This window comes from Dama dama, chromosome 1 (genome assembly GCF_033118175.1).
Source record: "Dama dama isolate Ldn47 chromosome 1, ASM3311817v1, whole genome shotgun sequence".
NCBI classification, from domain to species: domain Eukaryota; kingdom Metazoa; phylum Chordata; class Mammalia; order Artiodactyla; family Cervidae; genus Dama; species Dama dama.
Window position 1 is genome coordinate 55,244,523 of NC_083681.1, and position 21,640 is coordinate 55,266,162.

At 51.8% G+C, this 21,640-nt stretch overlaps 1 protein-coding gene across 1 annotated transcript in view; it reads right to left on the reverse strand.

The window, feature by feature from the left end:
- LOC133060893 (guanylate cyclase D-like) overlaps nt 1-21,640 on the reverse strand; it is a 69,122-nt gene that overhangs the window by 27,380 nt on the left and 20,102 nt on the right. Inside the window, 12 exon segments of the mRNA XM_061148835.1 lie at nt 6,196-6,388; nt 6,818-6,981; nt 9,987-10,135; nt 13,846-13,995; nt 14,286-14,390; nt 14,393-14,504; nt 14,684-14,737; nt 15,107-15,187; nt 16,474-16,602; nt 16,773-16,863; nt 17,563-17,611; nt 21,130-21,484. Of these exon segments, the coding sequence (XP_061004818.1) occupies nt 6,196-6,388; nt 6,818-6,981; nt 9,987-10,135; nt 13,846-13,995; nt 14,286-14,390; nt 14,393-14,504; nt 14,684-14,737; nt 15,107-15,187; nt 16,474-16,602; nt 16,773-16,863; nt 17,563-17,611; nt 21,130-21,484 (1,632 nt within the window).

Consider the following 21,640-nt stretch of genomic DNA (forward strand, 5'->3'; position numbering starts at 1 on the left):
GCAGAGCCTTCTCTCTAGCCAAGCATGTGCACTCTTCCTTAGCACCTGGGACGTGGAACAACAGACTGGTTCCAAGTTGGGAAAGGAGTACATCAAGGCTGTACATTGTCACCCTACTTATTTAACTTATATGCAGAGTACATCATGTGAAACGCTGGGCTGGATGAAGCACAAGCTAGAATCAAGATTGCCGGAGAAATGTCAATAACCCCGGATATGTAGATGACACCACTCTTACGGCAGAAAGTGAAGAAGAACTAAAGAGCTGCTTGATGAAAGTGAAAGAGGAGAGTGAAAAAGTTGGCTTAAAACTCAACATTCATAAAACTAAGATCATGGCCTCCAGTCCCATCACTCCATGGCAAATAGATGGGGAAACAATGAAAACAGTGAGAGGCTTTATTTTGGGGGGCTCCAAAATCACTGCAGATGGTGATTGCAGCCATGAAATTAAAAGACACTCCTTGGAAGGAAAGTTATGACCAACCTAGACAGCATATTAAAAAGCAGAGACATTACTTTGTCAAGAAAGGTCCACCTAATCAAAGCTATGGTTTTTTCAGTAGTCATGTATGGATATGAGAGTTGGACTATAAAGAAAGCTGAGCGCCAAAGAATTGATGCTTTTGAACTGTGGTGTTGGAGAAGATTCTTGAGAGTCCCTTGGATTGCAAGGAGATCCAACCAGTCCATCCTAAAGGAAATCAGTCCTGAATATTCTTTGGAAGGACTGATGTTGAAGCTGAAACTCTAATACTTTGGGCACCTGATGCAAAGAACTGACTCATTTGAAAAGACCCTGATGCTGGGAAAGAGTGAAGGCGGGAGGAGAAGGGGATGACAGAGGATGATATGGTTGGATGGCATCACCGACTCAACGGACATGAGTTTGAGTAAACTCCAGGAGTTGGTGATAGTCAGGGAGGCCTGGTGTGCTTCAGTCCATGGGGTCACAAAGAGTCTGACAAGACTGAACGACTGAACTGAACTGAACTGAACTGAGACAGTGATAATAATGATGATGCTTCTCATGTCCACAGGGAGTGCTGTAACTGAATACATCTCCTTCCCCATCATTAGCTGTGGACTGTGCCCTCCTAGCTCTGTCCCCCAACTCTCCCTCTCCCTCACTCGGGATATCCCTGCCCCAGTACCCAGAAGTGATCTGGCCTAATCACACCCTATTGAGCTCAGATACTTAAATTTGCTCCCTATAGCCAATGGCTTAAAATTCACTCCCTATGGAGCTAGCGATCAGGGACTCCCATGATTTGTAGAATTTCCTGACTTACTCCTAACAATTGCTCCTGGTTTTCCACGCTTCAGCCAAATGGAAACCTTTCTGCTCTCCACAGAGACACTCAGCGCTTGCTCAACTCCAGGCCCCTGGTCGCCCCTGAAATGTTCTCTATCTGTTGAGATCTCTATCTGTTGAGATTTGGGCCCTCCATCAGCCCAGTTCACATCATATTGAGACCATAAAATCTCCCTCATCATCAGCTGGGAAACACATTTCCTTCCTCAGGGCTGTGCCCTCCACCTCCCTTCCATCATTCACTGTCACCCACCCAGCACTCACTTGAGGGCTGGCATGAATGCGGCAGGGACAGGACACAGCTGCCCTCCTACTGTGTACATTTCCACAGAGGAGAGACAGCCCACCACACAGCCCAAAGCGAAGAATATGAGCAAGCCCTGGCTTTCCCTCTGCCCACACTCTTCTTCTTCACAAGAAGATGAATGCATTATCTGACTGGCAAGATGGGAAGACGCACTAAGTAAGTGCTCCTTTAAATACTTATATGGCAGTCATTACATGCCAGACACAATTCCAAACACTTTACAGATATTAATGCTTTCAATCTTCACAAGAATTCTGTGAGGCAGATACTATTGCCATTTTGCATAAAGAAAACTGGGCCAGAGAGGTTAAGTCACTCGCCAACATCACATAGCACAGATGTGAACTTGTTCAGTGCAAGTTCTCCAGAGTCCATATGCTGTGCTGCCTCTTGATGCACATGGCTTGGGCCCTTTCTCTCTCTCTTGTGAGGAGAATCTGCTTGCTATGTGGGGTTCCCTCTTTCCTGCCCTGCACGTTGTTAGCACGTATGTCTGGGCCAAGTCCTGCCTCCCAGAGGCAGCCCAAGAGTCCTACTGCCCGTTGGCCCCACTCCCAGCCCGCCAGTTGTGCAATTCAGGAACAGTACACTGGCTCTAGGGACCCAGCACTGCCTCAGATGGGTGACCCAAGGTCCAAACTGGCACAGAGGAGCCGTAGAAAGCCCCGAGGTGACCACACATCCAAACTACATTCTCTAAGCCGCTAAGCTGAATTCTAGCCCTCCACCTGCCTGCCACCTGAGCGAGAAGGGAGAGTTTGATGTAATTAATAACCATCTTACAACCCTAGCAGCAGAAAGGTGACCAGGCACAGGCTCTGCTCTCTAGGAGCTCAGACTCCCAAAGACGGTCACCAGAGACTTCTGTCGCAGGCGGCGCTCAGCTGCAACTGAGAGCTGCGGATCCTCGTACGCAGGTGTGGTCCTTTAGCAGAAGAGAGAACGCAGCCAGAGGAGAGGTGGGTGCAAAGGCTTCCATACTAACAGACACAGAGGTGAGTTGCTATGTGACCTCGGATGAGTCACCTACCTCTCTGAGCCCGTATCCTCATCTGTACAGTAGAGATAATAATCCATCCCTCTGAGGGACACTTCGAACGTTAAATGAGATATCCTGTGACAATCCCTAAGCCAGGTCAGTCCTCTGTAGACGCTTAACTGGTGCGTCTGCGTGAGTTCAGTTGCTCAGTCATGTCTGACTCTTTGCGACTCCATGGATTGTAGTCCACCTATCTCCTCTGCCCATGGAATTTTCCAGGCAAGAATACTGGAGTGGGTTGCCATGCCCTCCTCCTCAAGATCTTCCCAATCCAGGGATAGAACCCGCATCTCTTGCATGCCCTGCATCGGCAGGCAGATTCTTTACCACTAGCGCCACCTCCCCCTATTCTGTACTTTCAGGACAAGGCCTCAATGCCAGTACATGCGGTGCTCATCATCCTGTTGGCGTGAACGACAGCACTTCCTCTCACATTCTGCTCAATCTGCAGGACCACCTGAAGCCAGAGTCACTCTCACCTCTGTTTTACAAATGGAAGTTTGAGGCTCAGAGAGGTGAAGTGATGTGCCCAGAGTGGCTCAGCCATGTGGGTGGGGCCAGGCTCACCCTCTGGGCTGAGGACTGGAGTAAAAGCCCTCTCCTCCCCACCCCCACTCCATACCTCCGCACACAACCCTCCGCCACCCCCCAGCACCCCCCCAACCCGGCAGCCCACACGGCCCTGCTGTGGAGTTCTGTCCATGAGACTGCTCTCTCAGTACCTGCTGGAAGGGAATCGCAGACCCCTGGGGAACCAGGAAATGATCGCCTGGCTGCCTCCCAGCCCAGACCGGATTAAAGAGCAGTAACCAGATCCTGCTGGAATGGAGGGGAACCCAAGGCGGCTGAGTGAGCGATGAGAGACGCGCCTGCACTTGGGAAGGACCCGGCCTCCCGTTTCCCCACATCTGGATGGGTGTGCAGGCCTTGTTTTATTTCATTCCGCTCTGCCAGAAAGATGCAGACCTCCTGGCCAGAGTTCAGAGCAGATCAGAAAGCGTGATTCAGAGCTGAGAGGGACACATGTGTGAGAAAAGACTAGCAGGAAAGGAAGAGACAAGGCCAGGGGTGACTCAGGGCACATCAAAGCTGCAGGGCTCAGCAAGACGAGATGAGGAATCTTTTCCTAAGCTCTGGAGGCAAGAGGGGAACACAGCCAGCATGACAGAGAAAGCCTCAGGCTGTGGGCTAGGGCAGGAACGTGGGGTCCTGAATGGGAAACGGGAGGGAAGCTGTGTGCTAGGAATGTCAGCAGCTCAGGTCTCTGCTGGTCACTGTGGGGCAGTGAACAGATCTGGGCATTGGTCGTGGACTTGCAGGCTCCTGTCCTGGCTCTGTCACCTATCAGCTGTGTGATCTCGGGCAAATCATTTTCCTTTCTGGGCCTTAGTGAGCTCCTCATTTAGTCAACACATATTTTCTGAGAACCCACCACATGTTGGACATTGCCAAGCACTGGGGACAGAGTGGTTTAAGTTGGAACCAACATGTCCAGGGGTTGTTATGAGAGCATCACACAAGAGCTCCTAACCATGTGTGGGAGGACAGGCAAGCTAACCTGACACCAGGAGGGTGACCAGGAGGGAGCCGAAGAGGAGGTTGAGCAGGGTTCCAGGAGGAGGGAACAGCGTGTGTGAAGACCTCGTGGCTAGAGAGAGCAAGAGAGCAAAGCCTGTGTGAGGAATGCAGAGGGCGCAGAGGCAGAGCGAGATTCACTGGGGAGGGAGGCGGGGCCCACTCCTGGAGGGCCGGCTGTGAACCTGTGGCTTTATCCTGAGGAGGTCTGGGTCCTGGAAGGACCATGAGCCCTGAGGAAGCTGGGTTTCAGGACCAGAATGTCCAAGTTCAAGTCTCAGCTGCACGTCCTGCTGAGACCAGCTGCTCAACTCCTTATTTCTTCATCTGTAAATTAGGGGTGCTAGTACCTACCTCACAGCTTGTTATGTTGTTATGATGACCAAATGGTATAATACATATAAAGCATCTAGACTGCATACCAGTGTGTGATATACAGTAAGCACTCAATAAATACTGGTGAATACTACTGCCTGGATACTGTGTGTAGTACTATCAGCAGGTTACCTGGCACCTCAGAAACTCATCTCTGAAGCTTCCCGCCCATGCACCCTTCCCTTCCTGGCTTCAGCCCAGCCCAGGGCCTGGCCCTCTCCAGCCCCAGTCTTCCTGGAGGGCTGTGGCAGGAAGGGGACTGGCAGGTCACAAATGAAGGCGAAGGGCAGGGGAGCCAGGGTATGACTGTCTCCTGGGAGCTCCTCCGCACCTCCTCCACCATGTCTGAGGCTGATCTGGGACCCCCAACAATGGGATCAGAATAGGGGCAGGGTTGGGGTGGGAAGGCCCCCATGGCAGGCAGAGAGGGCAGAAGGCTATTCACTTTCACAGGCTCACAGCTTTACATAGAATTTCTACCAGGGGGAGACAATCTGCCCATCGTCTATGAACCCACTGGGACAGGAATCATTATTCCTGTTTTATATCAACAGGTAAGGAAACAGAGGCCCAGAGAGTGGAAACCAAAAGGACACAGAAGCTGGTGTCCAGGGTGGGACTCAAACCCAGGATTGAGAGGTACACAGGGACTAGATCATGGAGAGGGTTGATGGCTCTGCCAAGGCCCCTGCTGCCCCCCACCCATTGTCTCCCACCCACTTCCACTGATGGCCCACTTCATGTCCAGCCATCAAAGCCTATTTAGCATTTCTTACACTTCTTGGGCCACCCTCTCAAGCCTCAAAGTTTAGTACATTATTACCCCATTGCTTGCCCGGGGCAACCACACCCAGGATGGACAATACTTGGAAGACAGCACCTCTTCCAGGAAGCCTTCCTTGCTCTTTACTCTACACATGTACTCCTAGCTGGATTAGAGGCCCTCTCAGCCTCCTCTGCCTCCCCAGATCATCAATTTCATAGTGGGTTGTCTTCCTCTTTTACCGACAGCACTGAGAGCTCCCTGTGGGCAGACACAGAAGCTGATTCATCTGTTGACCCTCACCTGGAACAAGTAGAATTTATTTTCCTACCTCTTGAATCTGGGCTGGGCTTTTGACTTACTTTGACCAATAGAATATGTCAGAAATAATAATGTGCCCAATTTCAGCTTAGACTTCAAGAGAATTCTGGACTTCTGTCTTCTCTCTCTGAACTCTGGCACACCTTTTAAATAATACCAACTCGCCTGCTGGAGGGTGAGGTACCATGTGGACCAGAACTGAGTTGTCTCAGCGAAGGCTCCAGAGTCCAGCCAAAATCAGCAGAGCTTCCTCTCACCTACACTGACCACAGATGTATGAGTGAGCCCAGCCGAATCCAGAGAATTTTCTAGCTGGACTTATAGGCTTGTGAGCAAGAAGAGAGGTGTATTGTTTTACACTATTGGGTTTGGGAGTTGTTTGTTACACAACAATAGCTTACTGATAAAAGGTGCATACGTAAATGACTGGAAATATGGGTATGATGCAAACACAGTGTAGAAGAGAGAGAGATGGAATGCCTGCCTCCTAGTCCTCTTACCTTATACACGTCATGGTTGCCCAGAACCTCATCAGACAGTGTGTAGAGGTCATTGAGCAAGCCCACCATCTCAATGGGCTCACTCAGGGCTGCAACAGTGGTAAAGCCCAAAATGTCACTGAAGTATATGGTAACCTGATCAAAGTACTCTGGCTCCACGGCTGCCCCCACTTTCAGAGCTTCAGTCACAGACCTGAAGGGATAGGAAGGGCCACAGTCACAAGGTGGGAGGACCCTCTTTCCACAGTTGGAAGTGGGCGAGGGATATCTGTGGGAAAGTCCTGGGATGAGTGTCAGGGGTCTGGGATAGGTCTGCTGTGTGCTGGTTCCCCTCCAGCGAATACCTGCCCCTCTCTGGACACTAGTTCCTCTGAAGTCAGATGGGGGACACTGCACCTTGTCTTTGTTCCCAAAGGAAAGAGGCAGCAGAAATTCAATACTCATGTGGACAGCACAGTGCCTAATGCATGCAAGGGCTCTATGAAAATATGATGGATAAATGAACAACAAATGAATTGAATCAGTTCATGGAACCCAGCTTTACTGAGTACCTGCTATGTCCCAGCTCCCAGGTCCCATGCTCAGAGGCACTGAGGCTAGAGGCAGAATCAAGTCCACTCACAGGGGGAGCATCTGAGAGAGCAACCTTTCTGTCCTCTGTCTCTCCAGCTCTAGCTCCTCAGTCCGCTCCTGGATCAGGTCCTCCAGGTTTTGGGAATACCTCTCCAGCATCCATAGCATAGAGTCAGCAACACTGGTCTTCTTGCCTTGGTTGATGCTTTTGAACTGAAAATGGAATGAAAATCCCAATTTATCCATGAAGATCAGCATAGCACTTGGCCCTCAGGTTGAGAATCTAGGCCACGAGAATGAACCAGATATAGTCCCTGCCAGGAAGAGTTGGATGGTGGGGAGCAGGTAGGTAATAGGCAAGGGGTGGCAGCTCTGACAAGGGAAAGCAGAGACAGCAGGGAGGAAAAATGGGTTAGTTCTCTGTGAGGCAGACAGGCATGGGGAGGACTTTGCAAAGGAACCCATGCCCAGCGTTGTATCACCATTAACAAACACTTTGGTTCTTACAAAAACACTGTGGAATAGGCATTTTTTGTTCTCAAAGATAAGTTGGTTGGGTGAATGGATAGATGGGTAGGTACACAGAAGCATTTTATGTAGATTGTTCATGTATATAATCTATTTCTACCTCTTTATTTGTCTCTTTGTTCAAAAAATTTTTTTACAAAACAAAATTATAAATATGTAAGGGCACTGAGATCAAAAGAAAGTAAAAGCCAAAGAAGTTAATCCAGGAGTGAGGTCTATATGTAAAATGCAAGTTGCAATTTGGTCACAATTTTGGATATGAGCTCCCTAGCAACAAAGCAAAGAGGGAAACAGCGATTACATAATATATGGAGTCCATGAGACATTGGAGCATTAAACTAGTTTCCCAGAAGGAACACAATTACCGCTGGTGCTGAACAGAGATAAGTACCTCTCCTAGGTCTTTGTAAGATGACGTTATAAATTGTACCTTCAACAACAACCTTAGAGGAAACCTTGTTTCCTGAGGAGACTTGCTAGAACTTTTCCCAGTGTGGTTTGTACCTTACCAAAGGGCAATCAGTAGGAAAACCAAGTTAATGATGATCAAAGTGGAGGAGTTTATTCCTGTCTAAATCCAGCATCTTGACCTGTGTGTGTGTGTGTGTGTGTGTGTGTGTGTGTGTGTAGGTGTTTATATCCAACCTTCATTAATACTGCTTTTCTCAGGCAAATGTCTGTAAGGTGGGGAGTGTCAGCAGCCCCTGAAGAGCACATATTTTATACTGTGCATTAGAAGCAGAGGCACAAGCTTTAGGTCAGTTGCCATGGGTGTGACAGCTGCTGACCCTGAGACAGCAACATGGACAAGAAGCTGACTGTAAGATCAACTCTGCAAGGAGGGATCCCACTTAATAATGAAGAAACAAAGGATCTGAGAAGTACAACTTGCTGAGAACAACATAATGGTGGAACTGAGTTTCAAACAGAGGTCTATTATATATTAATTGTATCACCAGCCACCCCACAGAATTATTTTATCATTTGGAGTGTGTTTTCCATTGTTTCCCTTGCATTGCCCAGGAACAAAATCATAGGATATGCAAACACAATTATTTTTTTCTTTGTTGTTGTCGTTTAGTTTCTCAGTCATGTTGGGTTCTTGCAACCCCATGAACTGTAACCTGCCAGGCTCCTCTGTCCATGGGACTTCCCAGGCAAGAATACTGGAGTGGGTCACCATTTCCTTCTCCAAGGGATCTTCTTGACCCAGGGATCAAACCCGAGTCTCCTGCATTGGCAGGTGGATTCTTTACCACTAAATCACCAGCGAAGCCCATTTTCTTCCTCTTTCACAACATTCATTTTCTTGCTTAATTGCATAGGCTGATACTCCCAGAACAATCTCATATGAACACAGTTTCAGTCTTTCAACTTCAGGGTCAGTGCTCTTTCTCCTCATTCTCACCTCAGAAAATACTTTTTTTTGCTTAGTTATTTCACTTGATGGTCACACCAGTGTGTCCAGTTGGACCAGAGTTAGTCCTTTTAGACATCACCTAAGGAGATCTGAGGCTCAACAGTGGAATTGATTTGGCCAAGGTGAAGTAGTAGGTAAGTGGAAGCATAGATCTGAATGCAGGCTCTCTGACTCTTAGCCTCCCCACAGTGTGATAAAGTTCTCATCTTCTGCATGTGGAGTATATCATGTGCCAGTCTCTGCCTTCTCTGCCACTGAACCTGAAGCAGGCTTTCCCCACGGTCACCCCTCACTCAGGGTGAGATCCTTCTTCCTCGCCTTGCTAGCCATGGCAATCTCTAACCCCTGGAAAGATTCTAGGCTGGTGTTTTAAGAGCTGTCTTTCTGGCCTAGCTCTGCCACCCACCCTCAGAGTGGCCACTGAGAGCTCATTCACTCTGAGGTCCAGATTTCCCATAGGATGCCTGTATGTTTCTCCTGTCTTCCTACCTCTCGCTCCCTCATCACCTGTCTGGATGCCCCTCTGTCTCACTGAACCTCTCCTTGGCAAAATTCCACTGTGGCTGGGGAGTGGAGGGCAGGAAACAGGAGGCACAAAAGCTGTCACCTCAGGCTTGATGAGTTGGCCCTGTGAGAGCCATTAGCCGGCTCAGTCAGGTCCACACACACTACCTCCGCCCAGGAATTCGTCCAGGCTTGCCTCACCCCTCCCGGTGCAGGCCCCAAGGCCGGCCGGGGGTGGGAGGGGCAGTCCCCCTCATACCTTCCGCTCCCTGATGCAGGAACCAGGGCTGCCTCCATGACCACAAATGGCCCCTCTGCTCTGGTGCCAAGAGGCCTGGCACAGGGTCAGGGTTCCTAGCATCAATGCTGCAGAGGCAAACCAGGGTCTGTGTTCCAGCCCCATCTTTCACTTCCTTGGTTACCTTTGGCAAGTCCCATCACCTCGCCGTGCCTCAGTTTCTCTCTTGTAAAGCCCAGATAATAGCAATGCTTCCTTGGAGGGCTATCAGGAGGGTTAAATATAAGCACAGGCCTTAGCATGGAGCTTGGCACTCAGGAATGAAGTGTCTATGAACCCGGAGTTCTGAGAAAGATTCCCTCAGATGGTAGACCTCAGATTCCACCCTCAGGGGTGATGATGCTGGCCCATTGCCCCGTCTATGCACAGGATTTCCAGGACCCCGGCATGGGGGGTCCCCACTGGGCAAAGTGAGGTGAACTGATTTGCTGTTTCTTGTGAGCAGCCAGCTCCTCTGGTGGCACTGACCTGGCTGTAGATCTGGTCCAGATTGGGTCTGTCCTCTGGAGCCTCCTCCCAGCACTGCTTCATCAGCTGGATGCACTCGGGTGGCCCATGGTCAGGGGACACCAGGGGCTGGCACCGGGGAGGGGGAGATACCACCTTCCTGATGATTTCTGCAATAAACACAGACCAGCCAGTGGGGCTGAGGTTCCAAGGACAGCTGGAGCTAAGGCATGGGCCTGGGATCCTGAGATGGAGAGCAGGGTGGGCCTGTGGGGTGTGGACACCAGGCCGTGAGAGTGTTCCTTGGCCCCTTGTTCTCTGCTCCAGGGCATTCTGGCCAGTGGTCCATGATTGCTGTTTTCCTGGGCCCATTCCACAGTGTGGCGGGGGAAAGGGTCTCAGCTTGGAGAATGGAGCTTGAATTCTGGATCCACCACCACGTCTCTATGAGATGGTGAACAACACAGCCATCTCTCTGAGCCTTGGTCTCCCCGTCTATGAAGTGAGTTTAATAAACTGCCTTCCCGAGATGAGTGCTGAGGAAGGAAATGACAGATGCTAGATATTGGGGTGCTAGGTTCACCCCAGCCCGTGAACCCTGCACAACTTGCCGCTGCGCTGTTGCCAGCAATGTCTAAGAATGTGCTGACAACCTGGGCACTGCAGCTGTCTGGCAGCCCCACCACCCGGAGACCGTCTGGTGTCGACTCTGCACAACTGTGAGGCAAGACTCTCTGCTTTGCCTGTTCGCCATCGTCACAACTCTTTTCCCAGGACAATCCCTTCTGTGAATCTTCAGGTCCCTGTGCCACATGATAAAGACCACAGACTAAGTCAAGCTCTCACGGATCAGCGATCCAGCTCTGTCTCTGCCACTTGCTATCTCTCCGTGCCTTGATTTTCCTGCCTCGGGCAGCCCTGGGATGCCTCAGGGAGCTGAGAGATTCATGGGCACCCCGAGAGAAGGTGAGGCTGGGTACAAAGCTCAGGCCTTCAGCGGCACCGGAGGAGATGTCAAGATTATCCTTCTAATCCTCGGCAAGCTATGCTATGTCTCTGAACCTCAGTCTCCCTCACCGGGCTGTTAGGGGTGGAACAGGGTCACTTCTGAGGAGGGTTGGGACCCTGCCCAGAGGAGGCGAAGAGGTGGGTTCCTTGGAGAGCAAGTTCCTTGGAGAATCAAGAGAAGCTGCTCTCTGGACTTCCCTTTGCTGGCCTCCTTGTTGGGGGAAGCCCATGATTCATTGTTCCATTGTACAGACAGGGAAACTGAGGTTCCGAGGAGGTGGTAACATCGGTCAACTGAGCCACAGGGCCAGTAAAAAGTAGATGCTGGAACTGGGCCTAATAGCCTCCCAGCCTGCACTTTTTTCTCTGCCCAGAGGTTCCCAGTCTGCAGGCGTCAGACCCTGAGGGCCTCTGAGTAGAGGATCAAGGAAGCTGTATATGCTCATAAAGGAGTGTGCACAGATGGAACCCATAATGTATCACACACACACATGTCCAGCTCTTTTTCAAAAGCATTCGAATGGTGTTGTGATGAATGAAATACAGATCCATTTCAAAGTGTTGCTGATTTCAGATTTTTGTCTCTGGGCATTTTCTCAGTCACCAGATATTAAAAGTCAGATAGTAGCATGTGAGGCTCCAAACTGTTTTGTCATTAAATAGAGTTCTCACAGGCAGTCATGATGGGAACCCCTAGCCCAGGCCAGGCCAGATCTCGTGTTCCCTCCCCAGGCTGAGCCGACTGTCCGCATCCAGCCCATCACTGGGATGGATCAGTCCTGCTGGCCGCTGGCCAAAAGGCCATACATCCAGCTCCATGGAGAAGATGCTCCCTGGATGACTCCAGGAGATTTTAGGGCAACACCACGGAGCCCGCTGGGATCCCAGACCCACAGCTTCCTGCTGGGGAGTCCTGCCCCTCTCTGAGCCTCACCACATTCATCTCTGAAAAGAGTGCACTAACCACCTCACGGCATTGTCCAATGGCATAACACATATGAGAGTGCTTAGGAAACCACAAGTGACCCCCCACACAGGATCTTAAAAAGATGCTATTTCTGGGACTTCCTTGGTGGTCCAGTGGTTAAGAATCTGCCTGCCAATGCAGGGGATAGGGGTTCCATCCCTGGTCAGGGAAGATTCCACATGCTGCAGAGCAACTAAGCCCAAGCTCCACGACTGCTAAGTCCGAATTCTAGAGCCCATGAGTCACAATTACTGATTCCGTGCTCTGCCACAAGAGAAGTCACTGCAATTAGAAGCCCGTGCACCACCACAAAGAGTAGTCCCCCACTCACTGAAGCTAGAGGCAAGCCCATTCACAGCAATGAAGACTCAGCACATCCAAAAATAAATAAAATTTAAAAATCAATAAAATTTTTTTTCAAAGATGCTTTTTCTAAGAGCAAGGAGGTCCCCTTCTAAGTAGGAGACTGGAAAGAACCTGGGATATTCCCTACTCGCACACCCTTAAAACCACCCAGGGTCTAGCGTGTGCCAGGCTCTTGTCTAAAGCATTTCACTGAATCCTCACAAATACTCTTGGAGCCAGGCATCATGGTCCCTATTTTACAAATGAAAAAAACTGAAGCTCAGAGTCTGAAAGAGATTTACTCAGAGTCATGAGGTGAATTGGTATAGAGCTGGGCTCAAGTCCATGTCCCCCAAAGGCTGTGCTCTGGACGTTTCACTCCCTGAGACCAGGAAAAGTGAGCCAGGAAGTAGCAGGTCCGGGATTGACAGCCCAATGCAGGGGTGACCCTGGGGTCCCTGAAGTCTGAAGAGCACTGGCCTGAAGGCCCCGGCATGGCAGCATGACTCACAGACCCCATCTGGCTGTTTGCCTCTCCCACCCCTGCAGCAGGCAGATGTCAGCAAGTTGAGGAGGGGGGCAGCCAAGGAGAGTTGAACAAATGGTGTGACCAAGCCCTCCCGCTTCCCACTCCTCCACCCTATAAATTTGGGGCCTGGAATGCTCATGATTCATGGAGCCATACTTTGGTGGAGAAAGGAAGTGAGGCCAGGCCTCCCTGTGCGTTACGATTCTCCATCTGGGGTGGGAGGGAAGTGGGCTCCATCACTGCATTACTGCCTGTGCTGTGGGCTGAAATGCAGGGTATCCGTGGGACAGGTCCCCGGGATTGGACAGAGGCAGCTGGGGGTGGAGGGGCGGGGCACAGGCTACTGAAAGAGCAACGCAGAGTCCAGGGAGCCCTGACAGAGAACAGAGAAGCAGAGGTGTTGTTTCTGAAGTTGGGCCCTGGCACTGGGGTCCGAAGAGAAAAAATGTGTAAGACCAGGTGATGATGGGGAAGGTGTGAGTGATTACCCCAGAAGCACTGAGATGTGCTTCAGGGAGCCCCACTCAGGCAGAAGACCAAGTCCCCAAACACCCAGCAGACTGGTGACATCAGACAGGCATTGGATGCCTGACACATTTTAAAATTTGATCCCCACTCTAAAGGTGGGAAAACTGAGGCTGAGAGAGGGTAAGCAATTAGTGTAAGGTCATACAGTAAGTGATCCAGGGGAAGAACTGAGGTCTCCATAGACACAAAGTCTGTGCTGGGCAGCCGGATGGTTAGGGCATAACCACCTCTGGGCATGGCAATAACGTTGGGAGAGGAAGAAAGGGGTTGGGCTTTTACCCAGAAACCAATGTTTTTGGTTCTAGAGATGGTGAGCTGCCATTTTGGTAGTTGCTAAAGGCTGCTTGGCTTAAGCCAAAGAAACCCATTTCTCGTCATCAAATCAGGCATGTGTGTCTCTGTGGTTATTTTCAGGCCCTGATTTCCTCATGCTCACAGAGCTACCCAACTACATGGGGACTCTGCCAGAGACAGGCTGAGGAAGGAGGAGGAGGATGATGTACCTTCTGCTGGGAGCCCCGGGGAACCATAGGGCGGGCCTCCAGTCAGCACCTCCTGCAGGATAATGCCGATGCTGAAGGTGTCTCCTCTGAGGGTGCCCCGCCCGGGTGCTCCAGGCCCCCACAGCAGCTCCGGAGCCGTCCGCAGCAGCTCTGCAATCACAAGGCAGGGCCACACGGCCATCACTGGCGGACCACCCAAGCTGGCCAAGCTGGGTGGGTGCTTCATACAGGTTGTGTCATTGCCCTGTCCCTACAGTCCCAGAGGAGGGAGGTACTTCTGCCCCCCCCCCCCCCCCCCCCCCATTCACAGGTAAGGGTCCTGAGGCTCAGAGAGAAAAAGCCATCCACTCCAGGTCACACCACAGGAAGTGCTGGAGGACTGGACATTTCCCCCTCTCCTCTTCCCTCCAAGAGTCTGGTTTAAACAGAGGCCTCAGCACCTTCTGGCAGCCCCCTGCCCACCCCTGAGCTGACCTTCTGGGGCTGGCTCTGAGCATCCAGGAGCTCCGCATAACCATGGTCAGTGACCTTCAGCACAAACTCCCATCCACCACGCAGTTTCGGGACTTGAGGCGGCCATGAGGGAAATGCCGATGGTGTAGATACCACACCCCCATCAGAGTGGAATCCCTTAGGCCTGTGGTGAGTGAGAAGGACTCCTTCTCTCAGAATTCCCATAGACCCCAGGAAATCTCCCTGCCTCCCTTCACCCTTTGCCGCACTGTTCAGATTTTTCTCAATAAGACAAAGTGGAAAATGAGGCCTGGGAAATGAGCCTCTCTTGTCTCCCTTCCCTCCCTGTTGCCCCCACAGCTCCAGGCCTGGGAAGGGTTCTCACATGGATCAAATCCAGCAGCAGGGAGGCCTTGAAGGTCCAGTCTAGCCGCAGAGCCTTAGCATAGCATAGAGCATAGAAGGTGCTCAGAAAACAGTGGACGAATGAATGGGTGTGTGGAGGGATGAAGGGTACAAGATGAGGTCTTTCAGCGGTGCTGATGATGATAGTGGTGGAGATGTCTGTGCCCTTGGTAGTCACGGTGATGATCATATGGGCTGGGGGTGTGACATGGAGGATGCTGGTGTGGGATGGTGACAGTGATGGTGCATATCTGTCATGACAATGGGCCAGTGATCATGGTAATACTAAGCCCTTCCTTTTTGGAGGCTAGAAGCTTCTGCATTGAGTAGGGGCCAATCCAGATCTGTAGGGGTCTCCTGATGGCACCTCTCCACAGCCCACCCTCCATGCCCTCTGCCCTACCTTTCTCAGGACACTAAGGCAGCTTGGCCACAGCTCAGGGGCTGTTTCACCTTCAAATCTCTTCAGCCACACCCACTCTCCCTGTTTAAGAAAAGACGGCAAGAGTTTACCCGCTGCTGGTCCCCAGCTGGAGTCAACTCCTCCACCTCTCTCAGCCTCAGCTTCTTCCCCCAACTGGAGTCAACTCCTCCACCTCTCTCAGCCTCAGCTTCTTCCTCATTCATGTGCTCTTTCTGTGTGCTACAAGCCAGGAAGAATCTGGCCATTGGAAACAAAGAGTTAGACTTTGTCTCCTTCGGCTGACAGACCCGAGATCCACCACTTTCTAACTCTGTGACCTTGGACAAGGGACTCCAATTCTCTGAGTCTCATGTCGCAGTTCTGTAAAGCCAGGATGATATCCTCACCCACATGGAGAAGGCTAACAAGATTGTGGATAGAAAGCATGTTAGCTCCTGGCCTCGGGCACCTACAACATCCCAAATCCAGCGAAGTGAGGGGGGCTCTGTGACCCAGAGACCCTAGGGGAGCAGAGCGGGGAGGGGGAGAGAGGCAGAGGCCTCAAGCTGGGGCTCAGCCCTTGCCCAGAGCTTTCTGTAACCTTCGCCCTCTCTCCTCTCATCACTGGTGGATTCCTGCCTCCTCAGCCTGGCCGGAAGTGCTTTTGGTAGAGCAGATAAAGCATGTTTTGTACATCCTTAAAGCCTCCTTTCAGCAGAAGAGAAAAAAGATGGGATTCTCCAAGGGAGAAGGTGGAAAGGAGCATGAGCCTCGTGTGGCTTCCCATAGAAACCATTAACCTGGTACATCGACCATGAGACGCACAACAGGAGAGTCAGAGATCAGTCAGTTGCTGGATTTGAGAAGCCAGCTCTGGAGACATCACAATGTCCTCAGCAACTTTAGTATCTGACTGGTCTCACCTCTGTCCTGTCAGCCGGTGACCCAGGCTCTGTCCAGAAGCTGTCCTGGGCCTGGGTGCTGCCCCACACTCGGGGCCTTGGGGACCCCAGACCTCACCACCCCTTTCCAAAGCCAGCAGGAGAGTGACCTAGGTTGGCCCAGTGCTGAGAGGTCCCGGGCTGGACTCACACCAGCAATGCCCGGGTCCAAGTGGCCGGGGACCGTTTTTTTCCCAAGTCAGGTCACAAAACAGGGGTGACTGGGAGTTGGGAGTCCTGCTTCCCACTTCTAGCCCTGCCACCAACTTGCTGTGGGGCCCAGAAAAGTCACTGTCTGTCCCTCAGCCTTGGTTTCCTCTGCCATAGCAGGAGGGGGGCATACAGAGACGCTCTGGGTTCCCTCAGCTTCTCCCAAACTGACAAGAGCCCTCAAAACCTGGGCCTGGGGGTGGCAGGGGCCCTCACCTGGTACAGAGCCATGTTGGTGGGCTCCTGGGGGGCCGGTAGGCTCCTTGCTGACCCCTGGGCCACAGACCTCAAGCTCCCATTGTCTGCCACACTTCTTGATTCACTCACACTGTCCACGTGCAGCTTCTGGAGGTGATAGGTGTGGTCAAGAGCTAGACCAGCTCTATCCACACTCTGCCCAGCCCCCAGCCTGGGACCTGCCCCCTACCAAGCCTGGTGCCTGCCCCCTCCAGCCTGGCATCTGCCTCCCCCTAAATCCTGTGCCTGCCATCGCAGCCTGGTGCCTGCCCACCCACCTGTCTGCTCAGGGGCCGCTGGATGAAGGTGAGCTCCTAGGCCATCAGCAGGATCTGGTGGGGGCCCCGCACCAGCTGCAGCTGCCAGATGCTCCATTTGAAGGTGAGCAAAGTGCAGGAGAGAGAAGATGGAGTTGTCACCATCCCCCCACACCTGGCTCCTCAGAGCTGCCTCTGACCCAGAGCCCTCCTGGTCCTCCCTGTTTCCCTGCCTGTCTCCCCCATCAGTCCCTGCTGGGCTGAGAGGGCACCACTGAGCACTGCCCCTCAGAGCCCCTCAGTCCGGCTCAGGGCTGGATGGACCCCAGGCCTGATGTGTCTTCTGGTCCCCAGCCTCGGTGTTTCCAACTCGCCTGGGGGCAGAGGGCTGTCCCTCTTAGATGTCGCTGAGGTTCAGGGAGCACAGAGGACTTCAGACCCAGGAATGATTGTTTTCAAAGCTGAAGAGCTCTGGGGTCATCCTGACCAAGCCCTCAATGCACAGGTGTGTAGCCTGAGCTTCAGGAAGGACGGAGTCTTGTCCGAGGTCTGGGCTTCTTCCTCAGGTCTCTAAGGACCTCCCAAGAGGCATGCCCACCTTGACAGGGCCCTGACCTGGGCTCTAGGATGGACAGGAGGGCAGATGGGCGGTCTTGAGGTTGGGATGGAGGGTGGGAAAGCTCCCTGCAGATGCTAGGGCTGTATACACAGCAGGGAGGCCCAGCGGGGTGGGGGGCACAGAGGGCAGAGCAAGGCTCAGGAGATCAGGATCTCACCTGATGAGGCAAGTGAGGGCCCTGCCAGCCAGCACCAGGACACAGGACAGGGCCAGAGCGAGGAGGCCTCGGGGGGCTGCTCACCTGTGCGGAAAGCAGGGGCAGCATGAGTCCCAGCGGTAATTAACAACCACACAGGAGCTCAGCCCCTGCACTCCGCTCCTGCACCTGTTGGCACATGGGGACACAAAGTCCTGCCCAGTGCCACCTCTACCAGGGGAAGGCACAGAATGGCCCCGGACTGTGGACTGGTCATCATACACACATCTGATTCCCAGCACTGCTCTTAGGGTTCTCACTTCAGGCTCCTGGTCTCAGGGGCCCCACAGACCCTGCACAGACCCCGTGACTGTCCTAACCACACTCTGGCCCTCATCTGCCGACATGTCGGGCTCTTCCCACTAGACTGAGAGCAGCTGGACAGCAAGACCTGTTTCTTATTCAACTCGGGGCCCCTGGGCACCTTAAACAGGGGCTAGACAGGCAAGATGCTGAATAAAAATGGTAGATCCCTATCAATGATTATTCTACTTCTTACATAACCCCCACCATGGGCTGCTCATCACCTATTTCAGCAGTCAATTTCAGTGTCATTCACTTTGACTGTTAGAAGAGCCTGAATCTTACACTGAATCTTAATCTCTCTAGCTGTCATATCAGGATTGGGTGTGTAAAGTCTTCTTGGGACTGCTGGGCAAGGTGGGGGGAGGGCCATTTGGGCAACTCCAGCATCAGCCTGGGCTGGCAAGGTGGCAAAATGCCAGGCCCTATTCTGGAGAGAGGACAATGATCTCCTCTGTCACACAAGTTGGGGGACCATCTCTTCTTCCTTCCTTGCCTCCCTCCCTTCCTTCCTTTTGCTGAAGGACAGCACTGTCCATCTGCCCTCTGATGAGCCTCCTCCAATTTTAGTCCTGATAATAATAACAGCAGCAAATAGCTTGTAGCACTTATTATTCTGTTGTTTAGTCGCTAAGTTTTGTCCAACACTTTTGCAACACAATGGACTGGAGCCTGTCAGGCTCTTCTGTCCATGGGATTCTCCAGGCAAAAATACTGAAGTGGGTTTGCCATTTCCTTGTCCAGGAGAATCTTCCTGACCCAGGGATTGAACCCAAGTCTCCAGTATTAACAGGTGGATTCTTTACCCCTGAGCCACCAGGGAAGTCCATTTATGGTACTCCTGTTTATTGTATTGCACTAAACACCTGTTCTAAGGATGTCACATATTTCAACTCAGTTATTCTGCACAGTGACCTCTGGAAGTAGGTATGATCATGATCATGATTCCATGGAAGAGGAGACAGAAACACAGGCAACTGTCTCTGAGTGGCAGAGACTAGGTTCCCAACAACCACCTGCCCTGCCCCTCACCCAGGAAGGAAGCTTGACTCCTGATCTGGAGGAGGTAAGAGAGGAAGCATAGACAGGAAAGCAGTCCAGGTCCAGGGAGCAGCAAACACAAAGAAACAGGAGTGTGGCTGGTGTGTTCAATGGGAGGAAGACGGAGGGAGCTGAGGGTGGCAAGGGTTTTGGCCATACTCTAGGCGAAGTGAGCCTCTGCAGGCTCTGAGCAGGGGAAAGCCAAATCTATTAAAATATGTTCCAAGGATCCTCCAACTGCCATGGTGAGGTCCAGTGACAAGGGTAGAAGCACAGAGGCCTGTTGGGAGCATGCTGTGGTAATCCAGCAAGAGATAACGGGGCCTGGACCAGGGAGGAGGCAGGGGAGTGGTGAGCAGGGCTCTGCTTCTGGGCAAATTCTAAAGATGGAGTCTCCAGGGTGTTCTGATAGGCTGGGCCTTGGGTGTGGGGAGACGAGGGTACCTGAGCCTTAGGGAGGATGGGGTTGCCATTACTTGCAGTGGGAAATGCTGAGGAAGATGGGAGGAGGCTGGGGGCAGATCAGGAGTTCAGTTTCAGACAATGTCAAGTTGAAGACGCCATCTAGGCATCCAGGCAAGAGGGGCTGTTGAGGGGTGGCAGAAGCCTGAATGAAGCATCGAGCTTCATTCAGAAGCTGATAGAGCTTCTATCACAGAGCTGATGTTCTTGAAGACCTGCCCTCATAGAGCTGATGTTCTTGAAGACCAGGCCCATGCTACACTCTCCGGGGTCTTTTGTCTGGTGGCAGAGACAGGGACAGCAGAGATAACACCACACAATGTGGTCAAAACTGTGACAGGGGCAGCCAGAGGCTGATGGAGATCTTCATAAACACCTCCACCAGCTCTGGCTCACAGACTTTATCCTCTGACAGGAGTTTGTTCGTTCATTCAATAAATCCCTCAGCAAACATTTCTAGAGCACTGTGTGATGAGTTCAGTGCCGAGAACTGAAGATACAACAGCAGATAAGAGTCAGAGTCACTGCCAGCACCGTGATGGAGCTCACCGTGTATTGGGGTTGGAGGGCAGGTGCTCTAAGCCAGCGCAGGGACAATGTTTCGTTCATTCCTCCTTCCCTGGGGCTGAGAACAGTGCCTGATGCCCAGTAAATCCTCAGTCAATATTTGTAGACGAAAAGAGAGCCAAAGAAACAACTGGGTGAAAGTTTCTTTGTATGACCTCCTATTATTAGTCTGGGCACAGGTGGCACTGGTCTTCCCCAACACAGGACACATACCCTAAGAAGCTATGCCCCCAGAGACTGTGGGGAGCACAGTGGTAGCACCATCCTGCCATGGCTCAACTGGAGAGTTATTCTGGAAGGAAAAAAGGATTTAGCCAGGCAAGGCCAGAGCACTCCAGGATGAGGAAAACACATGTGCTCAGGGAGGCTAGAAAGGGTGGCATGCGTTTGGGGAAAGACAAAGAGGAACAGTATCAAGAGATGGGGCAGGAAGGACAGCAGGGTCTGGGTCATGGGTCAGGAGAGTGGCTGCTGAAGGTGTGGGGTAGGCAGGGATGTAAGCAAGCCTGGCCAGATCTGAATTTACCCCCAACAGCAATCACTGCAACTAGGTGTGCATCAGAAAATGTGGGTGCACTTGGTATACATGTAGGAGTGAGCTCATCTCTACGTACATGCTTGTATGTCAGTGAAATTTCATCAGGGATCAAAGTCTGGGTAGATGAATGTCAGAAATGAGAATGTGTGGGTCTCATGTCTCATACTCCCCTGTGAGCATAAGGTAAAAGGAATCTTGCCCTTGCAGTAGATAGACTTGGGGCCCCCTGTGTAACCATAGGCAAGTTACCTAAACTTTCTGAACTTCAGTTCTCCATTGGGACCCATAGAGGATAGTATCCTTATCACAAAGCTGTTTAGGAAGTTTAGCGAAGTTCAGGAGAGCTGAGAGGTGGAAATGTGCTCTACAAATGCGTTAGCTTGCTGGGCTGAGGGAAGGCCTTCCTAGGCTTCCCTGGAGCTTCACAACCTTTGGTGCAGTCTAGTGGAGGGTCAAGTCTCTTCCTTGCTCTGCTCCTCACATAACTGTCCACATGGAGAGCCTTAATGAATGATGGATGGATGGATGAGTGAATGAATGATGGATGGATAAATTGATGGATGAAGAGATGGATGGATGGATGAATGAATGGATGGATAGATGGATGGATGGGTGGGTGGGTGGACAGATGAATCGGTAAATGATGAATTACCTCTTATGCATAGTGTATTAGGGTCAAACTAGCAGTTGGAGTCACGAGCTGGAGGGACTCCTCCTGGAAAGTGGATAGCCCTATTCAGGGGCTGTACTTGCCATGTTTCTGCGTCCAGGGTGTGGGTGGGAACCAGCTGGCTTCGCCGACCATCTGTGTCCAAAATGACCTACTGAGCCAGCCTCCTCCCCTTCTTATCTGTCCGGATCCTCTGGTTAAAGCCAGCCACATCCAGAGACCCTGTGTGGTCCCCCAAGTGGGGCCCTGAGAGTCCTGCCCCATGGCTCTCAGAGTGGTTCAGGGCGTGGGCCAGCAGGACAACAGCATCATAGATGGTTCCAAAGAGCGGGGACACCTGAGGAAGAGAGAGTCTTTTAGCTCCATAACCCCATCATAGGCTCCCAGACATTTCTGAGTCCTGGCCCTCCTGCCCTTAGCAATTGTTTGAATTACCATCCCCTTTCCCCATCCACAACACAGTCCTCTCTTTAGACCCACCATTACCTCAGTC